This window comes from Argiope bruennichi, chromosome X2, assembly GCF_947563725.1.
Source record: "Argiope bruennichi chromosome X2, qqArgBrue1.1, whole genome shotgun sequence".
NCBI lineage: Eukaryota > Metazoa > Arthropoda > Arachnida > Araneae > Araneidae > Argiope > Argiope bruennichi.
Window position 1 is genome coordinate 86083318 of NC_079163.1, and position 24623 is coordinate 86107940.

Below are 24623 nucleotides of genomic sequence, written 5' to 3' on the forward strand. Positions count from 1 at the left end.
AAGCAAATTTTGTACAAAAATTAATATAATTTTTAAAAAAATTGAAAATCATTATATACTTGTTAATGCTTCGATAATAAAAAAAAATAAGACTAATAAAATGACATTTGACGTAATTCTTTCATTTGTCAATACAATTTAAGAAAAACAAACAATTATGTCATTACATATTATATCAAAATTTAGATATTTGTTTGTGTAAGCTAAAACAGATTAAACACATAATGAGTGAATCTTTATGGCGATACTATTAATAAATTACATTAACAATATATTATTAAAACCAAATCATGAATTACTCACCAGTTAAAGTTTTAGTCACGATAGGGGCAACATTTATATCCATAATATGCACATAGCTTTTAGCATGATAGAGTCGAACAATTGCACTAGAGGTTACAACAGTATAAACACCCAAGCCAGTTACCACCATGCAAAGGACCTGGCGTGAAGGGTCATTGCTAACAGGGAAAGTATGCTAAAATAGTAAAAATGTAAAAAGTAAAAAAACAAAAACAAAAAAAGATTTTTTTTTTCACATTTAATACAAATGCAAGAGAAATTATAAGCAATTAGAATGTATAAACAAGAATAAAGAAATCTTTAAATCAAAATTTTAAGCAAACTGATAGAATTTTAACTAAACTATACAGAGTAAAATTTCAAAAACAATATTATCATAAATAATGAATGATTACTTTATATATAGAGGAAGATGCATCTACAATTTAAATTTTAAAATGGTTGGCATTGTATTCATTTCATATGCAACTCTATTTTAGATAAGGACGCACTTAGAAATATATAATACAATGAAATCTCATACACTATGACTTATCGAGGTACTTTTCTGTAAAGAGTGCGATAGCATTGAAAGAACATTTAATAGATTTGTTTCTTTTAGATGTCTGAAAAAAATTGTAAGATCATCTACAATTATTTTTTAATTAAAGGGGAAAAAATTAGTATGCAGATTATAATTGAGATGTGGACCCATAACTTAGAATATAAAAACTAATAACAACTTCTGTTATAGAAAAATGTATATAGATTCTTTAATAAAGAAACCTGTTATAGATATGTGAGTATGCTTTGATCAAGTCTTATCTGACGGTTGCCATAGGACGAGATTATAAAGAAAATTGCATCTGAAAATAATAATAATTAACAAAGACTTTTAGTAATATGGACAACGGACCATTGGCTCGAAGGAATATTTAGATAATGCAATTTCAAAGCGCTCAGTTTCTTATGAAAGTGGTGTGATCACTGACACAGAAGCTTGTTCATTTTGTAAACTTTTCTGACTCATAACTCCTTTTTTTTCTGAAAATTTTTCATTTCAATTATTTTTCCTTGTTACGTCACTTTCCGAGAGAAATCTATAAATATGTCTTAAAATTCTTACCTCTACCTCCAAAGTGTCAGTTTTTAGAACATTGACAAGATTTTGGCATCCGCACCACATCTTTCCTTCTACAGCCAACATTGCTGTTACTGGAGCAGAAAAAACTCCAGGCTTGATTTTGGTGGGTTCACTGGTACTCCAACCTCCATCTAAAAATTCCAGATTACAGACAAAATATTATAGATAATTTTAAATATTTTCTGTACTATTAAATAATACATTAATAATTATTTACTTATATATTAAATTATGTATAATTTTAATATAAAAGTAATGCATCTTATAATATATATCTTTCTAAATTGATATAATATTAATTGAGAAAGTTCAAGATAACAACGAGACAGTCGTATTTCTGAGATCGGTCAACTGAATACACTCCTACGTACTAATAGGCTCCCCCCTCCCCCTTCACCGAACTATCTCATGCGTAGATCAGCAAGTATGGAATCTAGAAAAAATTATTTCCTATATTTACAATGTAAAAATAACTTCGAAAGCGAATAAATAATAAATTGTAATTATCTATAATTAAGTTAACTTTTACTTTAAATGAAGAAAATGTTAGATTATAACAACAACTGGTTTCATATGGAAAATTATGCGTTGTATATTCAATCATTTGAAATATTCCGATTGTGAAGAACATTAAATCATTCATTATTTTTTACACGAAATAATTTGGCTAAGTGTAAATATTGCAATTATTTTTCAATAACAAGAAAAATGATTCAAACCCTTGTTTCTTGTTTTCCTCCTTTCATTGAGAGGGAAAAAAACCCCACTAACCAAACGATAAAAAAATCGCTTAAATTAAAGTAAGAAAAGTAAAATTATATTAATTTTGCTTTCCTTTTATATTAGTAAAAATTTGTAATAAGTATTACTATTAAGATAAAAATAAATACTGGTTTCCTACTTATATAAAAATTTAAAGACTTAGTCTATTTCATCTCTTTATTTACTGTGGCCTCAGTTCATATCTGATTCCGGAGCATTAAAGGTAATACAAGAAACAATACGTAGGTAATATATGTTACCTTACTTCATACTTAATTATAAGCCATCGTTTGAGATCTAAGATCTTGAAGTTTTAAATGTCATCTGAAGTAACGAATAAGAATTTAATGAGAAAAGGGTTATATAAATGGCGTTTCCATCGTATTTTGTTCTTAACTTTCGGAGGTATTAGAACATTGAACATTTTTCATCTAATATTTCGCGTCAACACAGACTTTGAACTAATTCATCCAACGAAGTGATAAAAAAGAAATTAAAAAATTGATTGTTACGAATTTTTTTATTATAGCTGTAAACCCAATTATCCTATGGTTAGTTTAATAATTTAAACTATAACCGTAATGAATATGCGGAATTTCATGGAAGCCTACCTATTTATTTAATCCTTTTTCATAACACATATAAATATACATTCATCAAAAAAAAAAAAATCCCACAGACATTTTTCTACATATATGACGCATTTAAAAAAACAATATCTCACAGAGCACAGAGTTCGAAATGAATTATATAAAAGCTTAAAATTAAGTATTGGGACTTACAAGGGTCTCTTTCATAGACGAACACGTCTCCATTTGAAAGTGCCACAAATACTTGATTTTCAAAATATCTGGAACAAACGAAGATTTATGTACAAATCTAAATTTTGATATTATTTTATATAAATATTGGTGAAAAACTGTATAAAAATCATTTTTGTGTTGATTGACGACAGAAATGAACATCTATATTTGAAGGTATTAAACAATTTTTTTCCCATGATTAAATTTTAAATGGGAAAGAAATCCCATTGTAAGTATTAGTTATATAATCAGAAAATATTAGCTAATTTTTCACAAAGAGTTACCAGTTGTATCAATATATTCTCTTAAAATGAATTACGAAAATGAGAGAAAACAATACTTACATGAGGCAGTGGATGGAGTCATTATGTTGAAATTTAATTTTGTTCTTTTTCGTTCGAATATTATCACTAGAGTGGTAAACATGAATACTGCAAAGGAGGAGAAAAATTACAAAATTTGATTTTGGAAGTATTTTATGAAAGCATTTTAGATTTATACCGCAAAATTTTAAAGTTCATTTCAATTTTTGAACTGTAAATTGAATAAGACAGGATTTCTTTCAGATAATTTTTTTGTATTAAAATTATTATTTTCGTCAGAATAAAAAGTATTTTATTGCATATTTGATTTAAAAATATACATGAATATAGATTTTTCCAATTTAATAAATATCATTTGCTTTTATAACGTATTTGAAAGTTTTTTCTACACAAAAGAAATCAACTATAAGGCAAAAACGATTATGAAATAATTTTAAAGAAAATGTGAAACAATTAGAAGAATAGGGGCGGTTTTTTTCCACCTGATTTTAACAATATACTCCAAAAATGTTCTAAATTAATAACTAATTCATATTTATTGTCCTCTAAATATTTTGATTTATATTCGTACTCACTTCGCTGAAAGAGAAGGAAAAGAAAATGCATAAATTTTCAGCGGTTAAAGGTGTAGAGATTTTGTTTAAACAAATATCGCTTAGGCAGTCATTATAGAATTTATTTTAAGCATTTCAGCAATAATTTCGAAGTCATTATTTTAATTTTATTTCCTTGGAGTGAAGATTATTAACAGCAAATTTTGTAACTCTTGTGACAAATGAAGCTAAATATTACAATGAAAGCAAAGTTAAGTAAATCATATTTAGCTTTGTTATACACATATAGCAGTATAGTATAGATGCGTCCATTAAGTTTTAATATGCAATGTATTTGTATATTAAATGGCTTGATAAATATTGATGTCTGCTACATCGACCATGAGAGTTGAAGGCGTTAATTATAACAAGATTCGAAGAACTTCAAAGATGGTGAAAGATTTTATTACAAAAAGAAACCAGCCTGTGTGAATAATTTGAAGGAATTCATTTCTGAGGAACCTTTTAGTTAATTTGAAGATCTGATCCACTTCATTCATCTATATAAAGAATTTTAACATGGAGAAAGTGCGTTTGAAGGCAAAATGCGATTTTAATAATCATTTCAGGAAATTAAATGCGAGATAAGCAATATATTTATTATACATATAGAAAAATTTGCAGCATAAAATGAGAAAAAATCTAGAAAAATGTTGATAAATCACGGAAATTGTATTTGACTGCAATTCCTTGAGTTTTTGAGCAAATTTGAAACTTATAAATATATTCATTAGTAGACACATGAAAGCAATTGAATCTTTAAATGCATATAAAAAATTCTTGATAAAAACGGTTCCATCTTTTAAAATAGAATTTAATGCAAAATTTATGAATCAAACAATTAAATAGAGAACTCGGCACAGCCTAGGGATTGATTTGAAGTTCAGACTTTTCTGAGTCAAATGCTTAAAGTAACATATTAAAAATTACAGCATACAACTGAGAGCAAGAAATAATGAAAGAAACCAGTGTTTATAGCCTTCAAAACTCAAACCCGAAATATGAGAACCAGTTTTGGCAGAGCTTATAAACATAAACTCGATTTTTTCAAGCTTATTTCTTGTTGATACTACGGCATAAGCCTTGATAGTAAAAGGAAATAACTTTTCTCATTCATGTTAAATTCTATAATCCTACTGAATTAAGTTTTAAAATTCTTTTATTCCAAATAGTTTTAATAATAGATTCATAATCAACAAAGCAATACAGAAATTAAGTTAAAATGTTCTAAAATGGTCAATTAATTTATTAAATAAAAGAATTACAATCCATCTTCAGTGCCCAACCACATTGTGGCTTGATTGTAATCCATATCATCTTGGCCATCTTCTCGAGGTATTGAATTTCCTCTTTTTCTGTGTTCGTCTTTTATCTTTTCATCATCTATAATACAAATGTTAAAAATAAATACATTTCAAATATTTGCATATTGCTCAAAATATAACTTCGAAAAATGCATTAATAAATGACGCGATAAGTAAGAGAAGAAACGGAAGAAAAGTAAGATGAAAGACAAACTTTCAGCCAACAATATATATATTTTTTTAAATAGAACCTAATGTTATTGATTCTGTGAGTTCCAATCTAGAATGGAGCAAAGTAACATAACAGAATTCGTGAGAATTTCGAAGGAAAAACTTTCATCACTCAAAATATTTTTAATGTCTTGCTTGAGGCACATTGTAGATCTTCGATATAATGAACTACTGAAGTTGTATCCTATTTTATGTGTATATGTAAGCTTCATGATATTTTCCCATTATTTAATATTTCTGTGTATTAAAACATTGATATTCATTCGATTTGAATAAGAAACGATGACATCAAATTTAAGTACAGAGCAGAATTTTCAACTAGGCAGCTATCTAGTACCACTGTTTTGAGTGGAACAATGGACAAGTTGATTAAAATAAGTTATTAGTGTAGTTGCCAAATAAAAAAACTTATACAACATATAAATTCTATAAATTATAAAATACTAGGACTACAATGCGTATTTACATTGAATATTAAAAGTATTATTAAAGCATAATGAACTAAATATATATAACACATTGATATAATGTTTATTTTATTAGCAATGCTCTATTTCACTTGACAGGTTCTAAAAAATAATATTTTTTATTGTTTCATTATTCTGAAGTATATTATTTCCTTTCAACTCTCATAATAATTCAATATTTTTATTGTCCCTTAAGGATATGATTAATTAATAACAATTGTTAATTTTTCTTAAATTTTCTTTGATTAATAATTTTTCCATGATAAATTAGAAAATAATTGAAGACATACATATTTTCGTAATGTTACTAAAATAAAATAAAAAATATTTTAAAAGTATAAAAATAAAGCAAAAATATTTTATTTATTATAAAAAAAAGAATTTTTTTAATTAAATAAAATAAATCAATAATATAGTGATTAAATAAATATTTGACGATTAAAATGCGAAATTAATTCACTAATTATTAAAAGAGGAGATTCATACTGTGCAATATTTGGGTACACAATATATATATATATATATCCGACGTTATTTAAGTAAGATGGATGTTACTATTGTAATTAAAAGATTTGAAATTCGAAATATTTGGTAATTCTTAATTAAAGTTCATATATTTAGAGGTAAATACAGAAATCAGTAACTTTAAGAATTACTGTAACTGAAAATTTAGAAACACATATTACAAATTAACATGCTCTTTGAATTCATTGCCTTTTAAATAATTCCAAATATAATTTTCAAGAGTATGAGTATAGATTTATACATTTTATGGATTATACTGTTATAAATTGAATAGGGCACTTACAATTTAATTATCGACTTATCCACATATGAAAAACAGTTCTAAAAGTGATCGCATCATAAATCTTAATATAAATAAAAGTTATTATAGCTATGTATGTATTTTCTACATATTCCTTTGTATTCTTCTAAACTAGGGGTCTGAATTCACGAAAATTTTATACACTTATTATATTTGACATCAAAAAGAATATTCTTCTACTTTTTAAAGTACAAAAATCATTTAAGAATTCAGTTAACTAGAAATTAACAAAAAATTTGTCAATTTTACACTTTGAACTACTCTACCACTATTTTTCAATTTTTTCTTTTATTTTAATATGTCGTTTGATAATGCGTTTAGTAGTTATAAAATAGTAATTTAACCATACTTTAAACAAAGCTTAAGTTAATCGCTCAAACGAAATTTGCAATGCCAACATAACAAACATCAATAGTTTATGGAGAAAATTGGCTATTGATGGTTTTAAAAATTATCTGGTTTAATTGCAATTCAAATTTTAATTAAATGTTGATGATAAAAAGTCTTTGTATAATTTTTTATAAAAAATCAGCTTTTACATTAAAAAATATCAATGAAGGTATTTCGATCTCTAGCAATGCTTGGTATAATAACTATTAATAATATAAAAAACACAAAATAAATGCTTAAATTTAATTTTTAAGAATTTGTGGAGAAAGAGCTGCCTTTTACACATACCGGGCACTTCATTATTATCTTCATCATCACTTGAATCACTGAAAAGAAATAAGCAAAATTTAGGAAATAGAGAAAACTCGTATAGATTTTTGCAAAAAAACTTAAAAAATTTTTTTGAAATAAATATTGCTCCACTTTTTACTAATCAAGTGAAAATTTTATATAAACATTAATTTTTTTTTACATTTCTCCTGGTATTATGGTGCCCGAAGAATTTCATTTAGACGATATACGGTAATTACTTAAAAGAAGTAACTGTTAATAATGTATTGTAATTTTCAGGTCGAAATATATAATTTAATTATGCATTTGGTTAAACTAAATGATAAATAAAATGTCAAAATATTAGTATGAAGATATTTATAGGTTAAAATTTTTTAAGCATTTTTCATTTATGTTAGTCTACTATCAGAATTTCTGATATTTTGAATGGAACTTGAGTATTGACACGTGAATTAAAAATATAATTTGAAGAACTGGCTGAAGCTTATTTTGTAAATTTAAATTATTATTTAAGCTGGATCAAAATATTTATTTAAAATTAGGAGTGAAAACAATAATTCATATTTTTATATCTTATTTTTTATAAGGGATCAAAAGCATCTCATACCTATCCAACTGAATATTTCCATTATTGGTTTGTTCTTGATTACTTTCTTCTACAACTTCTTCTACTTCAATGCTTATTCCTCCAGAAGCTTCAGCTACTGGTGAACATTGATCTACTGGTGAACACTTATCTGAAATCCTAGATTAAAAGCAAGAAATTATGACTATTTGATATCTCACAAATAGATACTGATATTCATATAATAAGAAAATACCATATTGTACGAAAAAAGCGTTGGTTACAGAAATGATTTTAAATGACTGAAGAACTTTGAAAGCACAAATGCAACCTTCTTTAGTAACTAGGAAAAGTGAATAAAGAAAAGAGAAACAAATTTAAATACATTAGATACATAAAAATTAGAAAATATATTAATATTTAAAGATTTTTCTATGTAGGCAATTTTTTTTTATTTTCCACTTTCTTTTGAAAAAGAAAAAAAATTGCTTCTGATGTGGATAAATATTTGAAAATTAATTTTAGCATCGAATGATTTTTTAAAATAAAAGCACATCAAAAGCCCTTTTACGATTATAATAATAATATGCCTTCAGTAATAATACGAATTTTTATTGGCATAAAAAAAACAGCTTCTTTGTTTCACGATAATTTTTAATAAAGTGTAAAGAAACATACCCATAATTATGTGTCCTTCCATCCATGAAAAATTAACAGGTATAAATTAATTTGTATCCACCCTATGCAAATAAACAAAACTCCCAGCAACGAACTAATAGAAGTTGCAAAGTATTCTACATTCATTACACAGCTGAATGCTAAAGCCGATTCAAAATTCTACCTGGAGACAACACAGTACTTTCTTTTGCAAGCAAATACACAATATTGTAGCAAAAGTGAATTTTTAATTAAATAAAACTTACATAGAGCAAGTTGCTGGAACAGCGACAATAGTAAGGATGCGTGCGTTGCACACACCATTGCAAGACATGACTGTTGGCTCAGGCAGTAAGCTAAGCACACAGACTTGTCCCACATAACCATCACTATTGCAGACCCAAACTTCGCGTAGGCCCTGCTGATTACAGCCTAAGGTTGCCGCTGCGCAAGTGAACTATGAATGAAAAGAAAAGTTTAGATATTAAAAAAGATAGTAATTTAAATTTAACTATCATAGCCGTAAAATACAATTAAAATTTAAAGATGCAATAGTATTTGATTAAAATTTAAACTATCTACTAAAATAGCTTATGAAAAATTATCAGGTAAAAGTCTCAAATATAATCAAGAGTATATAATCTCTTGTCGGTTTGGCAGAACTTTTTGTGTTCTTGTAGTAGAAAATCACAAATCTTAATCATAAATACTTTATATAATCCATGGAAATTTTATTTACACCTTTCATCAAAGAAATTCAAAAACATAATAAATGTTAAGAACCAAATTCACTTTTTCATTTAATTAATTTTTTTAATGTTATGTTATTCTGTTCAGGCTTCATCTTTTAATACTGATGGGAATTTAGAATTGATTTGCTAGTTTATAAATCTTTATTGGTACTGTGATAAACACTTTCATAATTGAAGATGAATTCTACCCACTAGGGATTGACTCGACATACACAATATCAGTACTATTATGATTCAGGATAGTACTGGGCATAAGACATAATCAACTCGTTTTTCTTTGTTTTCTTCCATTAATAAATTCATATTCGTACTGAATAATCAGCATATCTCTATGAATAATCAAGACGATTACCATTATGTAATACCAGAATAAATTATAAAATTTATATATAGCAAAAAAATCATAAAATTTTACCTGAAGTCCGGCGCGAGTTTTTCTGATAGGTAATGCTTTCTTCAATTCTGGTGGTAGATTACGACCTGTAGAAACAGCCATTAAGACAAAATGAACAAAATATGAACAATAAAAATGATAGTAAATAAATATGTGGGCCTCCTGTATGACAAAAAAAATATAAATAAAATAAAATAAAAATAAATTTATAGATTGATCAACTAATATTTTTAAAAAATTAAAAATGAATTAGCTTCTCCAAAAGTCTGAAATAATATTAATGATTGAAAAAATACAAGAAAAACAGAAAAAAAAACCCCTTGGATTTCATTCTAGCTCATCCATAGAAATTTCAGTATTTCCATTTGAATGTCATTTAATAAGAACTGCCATTTAAAGTTTATGGTGTTTCCCCTTTATAGAAAGAATTTTGAAGGAAAGTTTAAAATTAATACTAGGAGAAGCTTGCTAAAATACCTAGCTTTAGCTTTGCTTCGGTAAATGCAGCACTCCACACGGCCCTTCTTTCAGGAGAAGGGAACTGAATAGTAAGATTGTCCACATGCTCCCTAAAAAAGATAAAGTAATTGAAAAATCAGTTGAGAAGGAAATGTTTACACTTAAGATTCAAAGATATCAAATAATGTTTTAAAAAGAAAATTTGATTTAAAATTGAATTTAATTCATTTTATAGTGAAAGAAAAATTGTAAGTTGAAAAGAAAATTTTATTCAATAATTGCAGACAGTAGGAATGCTGTCAATTCTACATCAATTAGAAAAGGGAGAATATATTAGGGTGGATGTAACGATACTTACGGAGTAGTGACAGTCAGCTCCACAGTAATAAGCGAAGAATCATTGTTCTGCTTATCCAATATCTGTTTCGTTATTCCAGCAGACAAGTCCCTGACGACATCGTCCAACACCTAAAAATTAAAATCTGTTAGTTTCTTTTTATCACTAGATATTTTAAAACAATGTTTATATTTAGTATTATAGTTATAGTAAATATATATATAAAAAAAATTACAAAACCAAAGTTGCTTAAGACAGAGAAGTACTTTGATACATCAGAATTAAGGATTTATTTTGAAAATGCTTTCTGTCATTAAAAAATGTTTTACATTTTAAAATCAAAATGCTTCCTTAATTATGAATAAAAATGCTATTACATCTTTGTTCGATTCGATTTGATGTACAAATAACTAATAAATATTGAAGAGGCTGGATATCATAAATTTCCATTATTCACATATGACGAAAGCGCTACCTGCGTTATTACAATAATCGCCAAATTCAATTAAAGTAAACAATAATGGAGTTAAATACAAATAAAATCACAGTGCTATTGTCTAACAGAAATATATATGCATCAATAATTATTCAATATATACACGTTTAGAGTTATTATACTGTTTGTGAAACAAGCAGAAGTAAAATTTCTGTAAAAATAGAGAATGCCATTTTCCTGCGTTAAATTAAAATAAACAGAGAAACGTAGTATAAGAAGTGTAACAAAAAAAAATTCTTTTTTCTTTATAGGAATACTCTGTCTATTCCAATAGTTCTCATGGCATGCCATTGGGAAAAAAAAAATTATCGTATCTCAAAGTGTAATTCGAATTCAAGTGTATAGAAAGTAATTAATTTCAAGAATGTGGTAAAATTAAAATTATATATATATTTATTTATTTATTTATATAAAGATAGAGAGAGTTAGGAAATTCTGTATTTAAATTATCTACAAAACGATAACTTAAACGCGACGAATAAAAAGTTGTCTGTTAAACTATGCAGGTGACATCTTGTTGGGAAGCATACATCAACTGATTACTCTTTCATCCTCATAGTTCTAATTCTTATAAAATTACAGGAGGAAATGGCAAGGAGACAACATTTGCTTTTTTTTCGCATATAAGGAATCAACCACTGCTTTTTGGCTTATCAAAAAGGTTTTATTAAAATAAAAATTCAAGAAATCAGAGGGATGAAATTAACTAAAAGTAGAACTGAAAAATATGATTCACAATATAGAGTGTTTTCATACTAATATTTCATTTATATAAATTTCACACAGCTTTTACAATAAATGTAAGGACGAAATTTCAGATTTAAAGTTATTTTTCCAAAAAACAAGAAACCTATAAAATATACTTTCTCTAATAAATTATTTTAATATTAATGTAATAATTCAAAGCTAAACATTATGAATATAAAGATTTACTTGATGAGGTACAGTCAGCTTCCCAACTAGTTCCCTGATGTGAGCCAATACGTTTAGATCTTCATCTAGAGCTTCGATATCCTTCATTGCCTTCTTTACGTTGACATCAGTACCTACGATTAAATCACATATAACATTATTTATAAAGGAACAAAAAATTTAAAATAATTACATAATTTTTCTCTCTTATGTGTTATTCTCATTTTAAAGGTTAGAAATTATTAATTTCAACTTAAGACTCTGGAGTGAGTTGGACATTGGCCACTTTTTCGTATAAAATTTTTCGTTAACTTTCAAATTGTATTTTAAAACACAATTATTTTAGTGAACACTTGGGTTTAGTGAAAATGAATTGATTTATCAAAAGGACGAGCCGGCGAAGTCAGGACTTAACACTAGACCTTAATTCCTTTGAAAATGCATGGAATGCACTTGGAAGACTCATGGCAAAATGCAACCCGTCACCGTTAGCAAAAAAGACTTTACTGTAAATCTTAAATAATAGAGCCAGGATTAATCTCAAATTTTCCTGTATAATCTGGAAGAATTATGCGCAGTCGATGTAATGTCTGCATTACAATAAGAAGTTGATACATAGTTAACTAAGGTATGATTAATAATTATAATTAAATTCTTACAATATTTTTGTCTATTTCTCTAAATCCATAAACTAGTATATTCTACTTTCTTTTTTTGTACCCTGTATTTCCCCCATATTCTAATAATTGTTTCTCGGAATATGTATTTCTTTTAAATTGCTTGATAATATATATTATGACTTTATTGACATAAAATACAATAAAGTAATTTTTTTGCAAAATGTTATCCCTTAATTTATGGATGCCAGTGTATTAACTCCATGTCTTTCTTTTAGTTACACAGTTATTTTAAAATTAGATGGTACTTGACGATGTGGTAAAGTTGCCGAATTTAGCAGGTGAATCACTATGTAGCGATTACGCTTAGATGCAAACTAATTACAAATTTGATAGCAATAAATATGATTCTAAAGACAATCTAAGGCTAATGTTTAAAGTGACTTTAATAAACAGAGTGATTTATTGATAATTGACTTACTTTCCTAACTTTACTAAGTTTTATTCGTAAGCGATTTTAAAATGTTTATATTATCACATCACTTTTTTAAAGATTTATTTTAAGTATGATTAAACATACAAACGCATATAATAAATACTCTACAGATTTTAACATTCATTTTTCCTAATGCGGATTTCATCGGCCGATTATGCATTTTAATGATATGAAAACATTTATAGATATTCTTCTATGCAAAAAAGGTAAATAAGTAGTAAAAGGAAAGTTCAAACCCTTACCTCATAAATTGAAAACGTCATTCCTCATTTATGATTATGCATCAGAATATTAGGTTACGTTAAAGAAAAGTGAAAGAAAAAAAATAAATATATGATTAATTCATATAATATTACTGTGTGTTATCGCAACATGTGGCTCTGACACCATGAAATCACTAAACTCAGAGCAGTGGCACATGCTAGAGTTTAAATAAACCTTTTTTTTCCCCTTCGAAATCGAAAAACAATGTGTATTAGGTTACTCATAAAATATGGATAAAATCCTTTCTGGAAATTTCAATTGACATTTAGAATAGGTTATTATGCGCTGGAACATTTTATTAAACTTTTTTTTTCAAACGTTCTATCAAGAGAAACTGGATTTTTATCTCTATATGTATGACTTAACGAATCGCCTGTTTCTCTTTAATGTTTTTCATTATTTTTAACTAAAGGAAAATAATTATTATTTACTCCAAATATAATTTTGAGAAACTTGATTTAAGTTAAAATACTAATCCCCATACCTATTTGGAGCAAGTGAATTCAATTTAAATGTAGAATTTCATACTATATGAAGAAATAGAAATTCTGTGGATATCTTTTTTTGAAGTAAATCATAGCATCAGTAACGTGTACGTACTGAAGATTTAGAGCAGTTGATTAATTCATTCAGTAATTACGAATTAAAAGCTTAGAAAACAAAAGAAGGGAGGTACACTAAATAAAACAAGGAAGACCCTTAAAATAATTTCACTAATTAAAGAGATAGGAAATTCTTTGTTCTAAAACAGATCATTTTCTAAATAATACTCACCTTTAGATATTTCCATGCTATCAAGAGAGAATCTAGTCAGAAGCTTGTATTTATTTGATTCTAAAACTGTAAATGGTGTTTGCGACGGGCTTGTAGTTGTCCTGTAAAGTATTAAGGTAAACTATTAAAGAAGGGAATATTATTATGAGAAGAAACAACTATATTGAATTAAACAAGCGTTTCTGAAATAATATTTAAAACAACACATTTTGTACTTCTAGAAGAATACTGCCATATTTACATACAGAGTATTCCCAAAAGGTGAAGCACGCATTTATTTTCCTAAATAAAACCTCTAGGCATATACTTCCAATTACAAAGTTTCGTTAAATAAGGTAAACAATTCTATGAAAACACTTTGATTTCTGCGAAGAATAAAAATAAAAAGTTAAAATAGTAGAATTTTATACGGTCCACATTGTGTAAAAAGATCAGATAGCAAAATATTCATTTTACAGTCATTTATGCGCCCCTAAAGTTTGATGCTTTTATTTACAAAATTAGCAGAAATATTTTAAAATTTAGAGGGCTTATCTCAAATTCAGGAGGAAAAATTTATTTTAGAAATGCAAATTTATTCAACACTGAAAAACTCTCGTATGCAAAAATTTGTGTAGTAGCACATCATCCATCATCATCATGACTTCAAACAAATATGCTAATCACGCATTATGGCGTTCACTTTGATTAATCGACAGTTCACCGAGAAAAATGGTATTCGTATTTGACAAGTCAAGAAAAATCAGAAGTAGTTGAGCCTGATTAGGAGGGTGATACACATTGAAAATGCTGATTGATCATTTCTTCCATACAACAGAAATACCCTGAAGCTCATGGTTACTGCTTTTGCACTGGAGTGTCAATCTTCTTGAAATTTAAATCTCTGACGAGGAAGGCAAGGCCACCTCCCCTTCCACTGGCTCTATCCTCCCGAAATACCGAGTAGCCTTTTACTTTAAGAACGGAATGCTCACTGAGCTTAGTTTCTTGTAGGGCTATGATCTGAACGCCATGCTTATTCGCTAAATCCAATATTTGATCCAGTTTGACCCGCGTGGCCTGGGTAGAAAGACCATTCACATTACACTATATGATTTTAAGAGAGTTTCTGTTACACGTAGGAGGCTGTAATCCACTTGTCAAACGAGGCCCTCTGCCTAAACCACGTTCGCGCCCCTGATTAACCTGCGCGATGGGCGATGCAGTGTTAATCTTTGAATAAGGAGATGGTTGCATGATAAAGGGAAGTGAGCAGCCTCCATTGGTTCTTGGACCTGGGGCACCGAAGTTGGAAGACTGACTTAGCTGACCAAAATGGAACGGCCTTCACGTCTTGGGTGACCCTGCCAGGAGAATACTCTCCCGACGTACTTCGCCCGTTCCACCCAGGAACAGCCCCTCGCCGGCTACAATATGGAGATGGTTTCATGATAAAGGGAAGTGAGAAGCCTCCAAAGGTTCGTGGACCTGGGGCACTGAAGTTGGAAGACTGACTTAGACCCGAATGCCTGCAGACCTTAGCTGAGCAAAATGGAACGGCCTTCACGTCTTGGGTGACCCTGCCAGGAGAATGCCCAGTTGTGTGGCATTTGCACTCAATAAATGTCCCCCTTTTCGCTCAAGCCTTAAGAAAGGCTACCACATTATAAACTTTTATCTTTGCATGTAAGACTTGGCGATTTTACAATGTACGCCAAATGATAATCAACTCACTATGACAGTGAGAATGATACTCCTTGTCTCTGATAACGAAACGAAACTTCCGTGAGAAAAATTCTGATAACCCTTACCACGTTTCAGGCGAGTGTTGAAAATAAAAAATATCAAGGGTGAGAAATTTTCTTTAAAATGTATTTATTAAAAGGAATACGTTTATAATTTTCCCACACGAAAGACAATTATAAGAATTATAATTCTGATGTGCATAATACAATTTCAATCTTTATATCTCTTACGGTTTAACTTTATTTAACAAAATGAAAAAAATACACAGAAAGGGTTTTAAATTCAAATTTAAATGGATATCAATAATGTTTAGTTCTTTCTATATATATGTATGCTTTTATGTATATGCATTCCACAAGCTGATACTTGAAATGAGCTAATGTATTTTTTACGTTAAAGCTATTCAAATAAGGGTTTTTTTTCCTCCAAAAAAAACAATAAGCGTTTTGGCTGGCTAAAATAAATTATAGGAATCATATTAATAATTTTAAAAACGGCTGCTGGTTAATTCCCAGGAGAAAAAAAAAAGTATATTTTTAATAAGAAAATATTGATAATTACTGAAATTCCTTGAAATCTGAAATATATTACTTCATTTTCTAGCTTATTTACTGTCAGATTTAACTATACATAATCCAATGTACCACAAACGACATTTAAATGCAACATTTAAACGTGCCACATAAAAAAATATGAAAATAATAAAAAGGCGTTAGAAATTTAAAAAAAAAAATGAATTTCTAAATAATTCTCTTTTAATATTTCACAATATGCGTAATATGGTCACTTACATTTAACAAAACACACACACACACATACAAAAAAAAACTGCAAATATTTCTCTATCTGACATTCAGCATAGTCAAGACTGTACCGCATTTCTAAAAGTTTATCAGCAATTTTTGTTCATTTGTATGTAACTAAAATTAAAAAAGAAAGTTTTGAGAGATTCAATTAAATAACTTGGTAGGAATATTACTTTTTTCAAAATAGAAATTATGATTACTCCTATATAACCATGAATTGAAGAAAAATAGTTGTAAAATATATTGTTACAGAAATGCTAATACACATTAAAAAGCATTTTTTAAAAAGTTTTTATGAAAGCAGTGACCAACTTAATTTTATAATTCAGATTTATGGTTGCTAAAATTTAATTAGCTTGTTCTTGATCGCTCACTCACAAGAGCATATTGAACTTCAAATTCTATTGGACATATAACATTTACTACTGTACTAAAAACCTTATACTATTCCGCTTTTTGTGCAATGCATCTCTTTTAAATTCAGTAATCTGAACAAAAATGGGAACTTGAAAAACGAAAGTGTTTAAATTTCAGCTTATGCAAAAACTTTCTCATTCAGCATTGTTTATGCGCTTTATAGATAACATTTTTATCTAATATTAATTAATTTCCCTAACATTGATCCTTATACATACAATAATTTATTACATTAAGGAGTAACAGGATTTAAAAATGGATACACTTTCTAAAAATTACAACGCTATAACTTCCGAAAAAATTACAGCACAAAATTGATTTTTGCATCAAGGTAAAACTAAAAAAATTATCTTTTTAATGATATCAATGCTTTTATCTACAAATTAAGTTTCGATGTTTAATGAGTTTTTAAAGAAATATTTTAACTATATTTTTTAACAATGTATTTCACACAAAATAAAAATAAAATTTAATCTCCACGAGCACGTCAATGGGAAAAAATTAGCTTTTATCAACCTGTTGCCATCACATTGACAGAGGTTCAAATTAAAATAATAAATCAACTATTATTGTAAATTAAATATATAAAAGTGTACATTTCAGCAAGTGTCTGTATGAAGCGAAAAAATGTGAAATATATTTCCTAAAAAGTAAATGGAGGAAAAGACTTCTATGACCTTTTACAATATCTATATTATTAATTAAATCAAACAATTAAATTTAAGGCAAACATGGTTTAATATATCTATTGGATAATCATTGTAATCAGCACCCATCAGTTAATTTTAATCAGGGGCACGCATCTACTAACAAAATGGTCTAAATAAACAAAACAATTCTATTTTATGTTACTTGAGTCAATGAATGTTCCGATGAATTAAGAATTTAAAATTTTTACATAGGTCCTTTACATTACCCTTTGTAATCCTTTTACATGTTTGCCCTTTTACATTAACCTTTGAATCATATTTAACAAATTTTTTTGAGACATTAATATTTTAACCCTTAGCATTCCGATCTCTCCTCTTAGGAACCATTCAAGGAAGTGCATCATTTAGGCGTTTTATTTAAGTATTTTATTAAATTATTACTGGTAAAAATGCTTAAGAGTGGTAAAAATATGTAGATTAATTTTTGAAAAAATTCAATTTAAAAAAAATTTATATTAATTTTTCTGAGCAGTGAACGAGTTCTCTTATTCGGCATATATTTTTGCATCTAATTACTTTTCGGAGCGCTAAGGGTTAAATAAAAAATCTTTGAACTTCAATCAACTAAATAATTCACTAAAACTAAATAATTTATGAAATTTGAATATCACTCTTCTATAAAAATTGGCGATTTTAGAACATTTCATAGTCCGTTTCAAAGAAGATATGCCGATCTTTTACCAGGATTTCTCAACAGTGATTGGCCTATGATTATGAAAATATTGATTGTTTTAATATTGATATGAAAAAACTGACAGATTTGATCTCAGAAAGTTTATTTATTGAACTTCAGTTAAGAGTTGAAGTGTCGAGTACTTCGCAGAATATGACTTCTTAGGACAAATGGACTGTGTAAAATTTAAACCATCATTTTTTCATAAGAATATTTATTGACTGAAGTCAAATAAAATATTTTCATTTGCATCATTTAAATGTTTTGAAAGTAAAACTAAAAACTGAATTTTACGATGAATTAGAGAAATTTTTGTTGAGTAATTCTTTAATATATTGTATAAATTACAAAAATTATTCTGCATTGCATATACAACTTCAATGCTGAGCGACTCTATATTCATTTTCATATTCAAAAAAAAGATGTGCTTGGTTTCATTAAAAAATGTTTTTATATTGATTACAGTTTAATATTTCCACTCTAATTTAAAGTGCAAATTTTATGAGCTCTGACAGAAATTAGTAATACAATGAACAGAACTGTTTAAGGCCTACATAAAAGTATGACTGAATTATATAACTATCAAAATCTGAAACTTTGATAGCTAAATATTTTGCAGAAAAAGCTATTAAAAGATCAAGTTACATAAAATATATAATTGAAAATTTTAGAGATCTTTTATAATGGCGAAATGCTGATCACCAAAGGTGGCTAGTTTCTTAATAAAGATATTGCTAAGTGAACTATTGTAATATATACACACACACATACATTTTTTCCCTTTTATGAGTATATATAATAGCGATTTTCAAGAAAATTCATTCAGAAATATGAGATTGCTCAAATATTAGTAAATAAAACAGCTATAGATTCTCTTATATCTTACTTCTTTTTAAATGAATTTAATTCCGCTATTTATTTTTCTGATAAAAAGTCTTAATTAATTCTATTATTAATAGAAAAGTATCATTTATTGCAAGATATATGAATAAGATATATTGTATGTACAAGATCTAATAATGCAAAAATCAAATAAAATTTTTACAAAAAACAGACAAAATAGCATCGATTTCTGAATTATATATATATTTAAAAAATACAGTTATGAACAATATCTAGAGGGGAAAAAGCTACGAAAACATTATTATTGGGTTTTCTAATTTTTTTTTCTGGCCCTGAATTTGAAAATAATATTTGTGATTTTTATTTATTTTTGTATTTCTACCTTTGATTAATTTTCAAATGGAAATTTTTTAGCTTTGATTCCTTTGGAGTAATATTTTCACAGGATGTTGTGTATTTTACTTCTGCAATTCCATTATCACTAATTCGCCCGACCGGAACTGGGTTTGCGAATAAACCGTCACCTCTCTAGATGCGCGCCAAGTTTTCTTGCCAAAGGTCCAAATCCCAATAAACCTACAATGTAACAGGGGTAGGGAATAGTTTATTGAGCGCAAATGCCCCATTCCCGAATATTCTCCCCACGTACTTCGCCCGTTCCGCCCAGGAACACCCCCTCGCCGGCTACAAGAGCACACTATGAGGCGGCTGCAGGACTTGAGAGGGAAAATCTTTATAGTAATAGTAAACAGTAATGTACCTTTTATTTCGGAATATATATAATGCGGAAATTGAGAACAATCGATCTATGGATTTATTAACATATTTGATATTGCTAGAATTCAAATGAATTATTTTCATATATACGACACTGATTAGGACGAGTGAAAATATTTGATATTCTTGTCCTTAAAGAATAAAAAGGAATTTTAAACAAGTCCGTTAAAAGAAGTACGAATGAATACAGCCATAAAAATAAGTTTAAATTAATATTTGAACAATTGAAGTAAAATAAAGTCTATGAATGCATTAAATGCTGCATTAAACATTAATATAGTGTTATGTTTAAAAAATTAAATGGAAATTTTGAGCAACAAGCAATTAAATATAAAAGATCAATAAAAATATTCAAATTTGATATTAATTACAGTTTAGTGAAAATTTTTACTATGAAACTTATATTTCATCGTTAAAAAGATTTTACAAAACTATCACATAATTATCATTTTTCAGCAATTCTGATGAAATACTAGTTTTATCTCATATTAATTTTATAAGTTTATCAAGTATTCGGATATTTTTTTTAAGTCTAAACAACATACAAAAGAAAATATAATGAAATATAAAATCACCTGTCTTTGTTAACTGTCTTGTCACTGGTTTTACACATCGGTAATGAAAAAAGCGAATTTAATTGGTATATCGAAGATTTGTTTATAGATAAGTATATGAATAGATTTTTGGTCAATGTCAAATATTTTATATGCTTTTTCTTAATTTTCTTTTTACAAATGAACATGAAAATACAAATTTGGATTTTAGATTCATTTTTTTAGGCATATAGTTTTAAGAGCTGCCTAAAATTCAAGGATTAAATTATCGAATCAATTAATGAAATATAAAAAGCAAAGCAAGAGGTCATACGAATGTCATAATTTCTACATTTGCATACAGAGAGAATACTTTAGATCTTCTTTTCTAGTGTATCTCCAGTTGTATTGCTTCATATCAACTGAAATTTTATATTTAGAAGCTTAGAAAGATGAGAAATTGTTTAAAAGGATAAAAACTGAAAATTTCCATAGGGAAATTTGAAAATGAAGCAAAAGTAAATGTGCAGTCAGTATCTGATAATAATAAAATTTATATGGATTTAAAGAGGGAGCATTAAATCAAATGATATATTTACATCACTTTAAGCTTTTTAGATTGCCAGCAATAAGAAATATTTGAATATTTTTTTGATGGTGTACAGTTGTTACAGTCAAACTCAATATATTTTTTATATATTAAATCTGGGATATATTAAAAAAATTATTTTTAAAATTATTAGATATTTTAATTATAGTTTATGTCATTTTATTTATTTATTAATAATATTAAATTTTAAATATTAAAAATAAATTTTAATCTAAATTTTAATTATAAATTTTTCTTTTAAATATTAAAAATAAATTTCTACCGTCTTTTTCAGCTTAAAAATTGCTTTAAGCAGATCTTTTAAAATTTGCAAAAATTGCTTTGTATTTACTTTTAGATATAGTCTTTCTAATTCAAATTTTTAGACAAATCGACATTTTACAATAGTCTTGTAAGCTTCAAATTAACCAAACTGCGTTGCATTTTTTTTTTTCATTGCTTCATCCTTAATTATAGTGATCTTTACTCAAATAGTCTATTTTTGCATTTGGAACCATGTTCTCAGAGTGCGATATATTTTAAAAACACACATTTTGGCGCGATTTTTTAATCGCTCAGAGCCAGACTTTTCACGTCACTTAGAATAATAGAACTTAGAATAATGATCAATATAAATGCATATTACTCAAATCCAGAAAAGGAAACTCTTGACTTATCTAAAAAAACAATTAGACATAAAAAGCTACATTATAAAGCATTTTATAATTATTTTGGGTAAATAAAAATTTTCTGAAGTTCATTTAAAAGACATTATTAAATTAAAATTTTCTGCAGATAGTAGATTTAAAACAGTAGAATAGTACGGAGAGTAATTTTTAGAAAACTAATGCGCATGAAGTTAAATTAGAAAGTGAGTATACATAATTTGTTTGTAGCATTATTTTTCAAAGCATTAATTTTAAAATAAATGCAACGAATTTTTAAATCAGCTTAAAGAATTAAAAAAAATAACAGAATACAAAACCAAACAAAGGATGAATCAATTAAAATAAAATTCCGTTTAACTTGAAAGCCATTAAAAAGGCAATGATGTACCAATCTGATAAGTTCAAAAAATGTTAAAAATGAATGAAAAGAAAAATAAATTTAAAACACATTTTTCCATTCAAATAATTAATTCTTTTTACAAATTTTAATAGAATGTTTAAGAAATGTACTTACAACATATGTGTACTGAAAAGTAAAAATGGAAGTAAAGACATCTTTCCATATAAGGGCAAATAAGTTTTTCAAAAAATATTACAGATAAATAGTTAAAACTGATAAAACACTGAATATAGTCTAACACATTTATTACAGCAATAAAAATATTACTCAAATTCATATCAAAATAAATTTAGAATAATAACCTTAATTAGAAAAAAAACAAGTTACAGTAATTTAACTAGAATTTTATAATTTTTACAAATTTTAAAGATAATGTAAAAATGTCTTATCCTCAACGATACTTTTTGAAAGTATTTATTGTAAATATATTTTTAAAGATTTTGCATCAATAGTTTATCAAATTTTTTTAGCAGTAAAATGGTTTAATTTTCATCACAACTATATATTGTTCCAAATACAATTAAAAAGGATTAAAATATGAATGCTAATTACACAAAAATAGGGACTCATACTTCTAAGAGCCCATGATGAAAAATGTGGATAATTAATCATTTAAGAATAGTGAATAATTTGTTCTAATTGTAAAAGCTAGTGTTTAAAAAATGATAGGATGATGAATGCATAGTGAAATGTTAAAATGATATATATATATATATATATATATTTAATCCAAAGAATAAATAAGAGATAAATCGTTTTACCAAAGTTTTAGCAACTCAAAAAAGGGGTGAATGTTAAAAATTGTTTAAATTTGATTATAATACAAAACTAGAGGGAGTAGTCTCCCTGAAACTTTCTTACCTACTCTGAAATACATGTACACGTGTGTATTATTAATCACATGTTACTGGGGAAGAACACACGATAGAAAGATTCTTAGATAACAGACAGAAGATAGAGTAGCGTGCGATCCTTCATGGGATGAGATTAATACACCACAAAAATGAATATGTATTTTGGAAGCCTTCTTTTTGACCGATTTGAACCAAAATTTAACACAGAGCTTCATTTGTAGTCACTAGGTCACATAGCAAATTTCATTTATTTGAGTCATTGCATTTTTGAGTTAATGCAGCTACATGCATGAAAAGGTGTTGCAATTGCATACATGAGGTCGATCAGCAAAGCAGTGACAGACAGAAGGTCAACTCTGATACAGATTTGGTTCAATATTTAATAAAAATCACCATTTTGGATGCCATATCTGTGTAACAAATTTTAATCTATCTGGCTCTCCTCGTGTTGTAGTTATTGTGTTAACTTCTATTTGGATAGCCAGATAGACATAATTCCACTAAAAGAATTGAAACCAAAATTTGACATAGAACTACAACCGCAGTCACAAAATCAATCACATATCAAACATCATACAATTATTATAGTTATTGTGTTTTTGAGGTATCGTATTTAAATGCTTGTGAAAATACAGACCGGCATATGGCCAGTTCCTTGATGGATTTGATTCCAAATTTAATGCATATCTACTCATTAGATGCCAAATTTGTGAGCCAAAATTTTCAATCTAGCTGTTTTCGCTTTGTAGTTATCGTGTCAACTTCGATTCGGTTGACACTTCGATATTTCCTCTGTATCGATTCAACTTCGATATTTCCTCTGAATGAACTTCGTTCAAAATTTGATAGAAATTTACGAATTTGGTATGAGAAATTTCCAAATTCGTGCACATACCAAACAACTACATACCATATTTCATGTATCTAGTTCAAAGCGTTTTGAGCAATCGTGTTCATAGATAGACAGACATAATTAATAAAATGCCTTTTTGGGATTCGGAGATGCCAAAAATGTGCTGATTTGTTAAAATCTTGACATTGATTTTTTTGGCGATAATAATATTTTCTCTTTGTGTACTTAGTTCTGAGAAAGTAAGAATAAACTTTAGTAAGAAAGGTGTTTGAATTAAAGCAAAAATATGCCATAGTAAACAAAAACAGTATTACTGAGTAGACTATAGAAAAATGTGAAGTCAAACTGATCTTTATGCTAATTCTCTTTCAGGAATTGAAAAAAGAGGCAAGCTCTTGTTAAATTAAATAAAAAATTCATTTTTCAAATTCAAAATTACACTTCAGTTTATATTAGCAGGTTCCAGTACATATTAGAAATACAGTTCAGATATTTGTGCGAAATTGTACTTACTGCACACATATTTTCTTACAATAATAAATGTACGTTTTCTTAAAATTACTTCATGCTTCTAAAATTCCATTTACACACAGAAAACTGCTTTCTCAGATCAAAACAAATTTATGGATTGGATGC

At 27.4% G+C, this 24623-nt stretch overlaps 1 protein-coding gene across 5 annotated transcripts in view; it reads right to left on the reverse strand.

Moving 5' to 3' along the window:
* LOC129960205 (rho guanine nucleotide exchange factor 17-like) overlaps nucleotides 1–24623 on the reverse strand; it is a 259387-nt gene that overhangs the window by 11160 nt on the left and 223604 nt on the right. For all 5 annotated transcript variants that reach the window (XM_056073437.1, XM_056073438.1, XM_056073436.1 and 2 more), the window contains 13 exons: nucleotides 14140–14240; nucleotides 12010–12122; nucleotides 10602–10711; nucleotides 10262–10353; nucleotides 9806–9870; nucleotides 8905–9095; nucleotides 8024–8161; nucleotides 7414–7451; nucleotides 5173–5290; nucleotides 3336–3422; nucleotides 2971–3038; nucleotides 1409–1557; nucleotides 304–478 (listed from right to left, as the gene is read on the reverse strand). In XM_056073437.1, coding sequence (XP_055929412.1) covers nucleotides 304–478; nucleotides 1409–1557; nucleotides 2971–3038; nucleotides 3336–3422; nucleotides 5173–5290; nucleotides 7414–7451; nucleotides 8024–8161; nucleotides 8905–9095; nucleotides 9806–9870; nucleotides 10262–10353; nucleotides 10602–10711; nucleotides 12010–12122; nucleotides 14140–14240 — 1445 coding nt within the window. The remainder of the gene's footprint in view (nucleotides 1–303; nucleotides 479–1408; nucleotides 1558–2970; nucleotides 3039–3335; nucleotides 3423–5172; nucleotides 5291–7413; nucleotides 7452–8023; nucleotides 8162–8904; nucleotides 9096–9805; nucleotides 9871–10261; nucleotides 10354–10601; nucleotides 10712–12009; nucleotides 12123–14139; nucleotides 14241–24623) is intronic.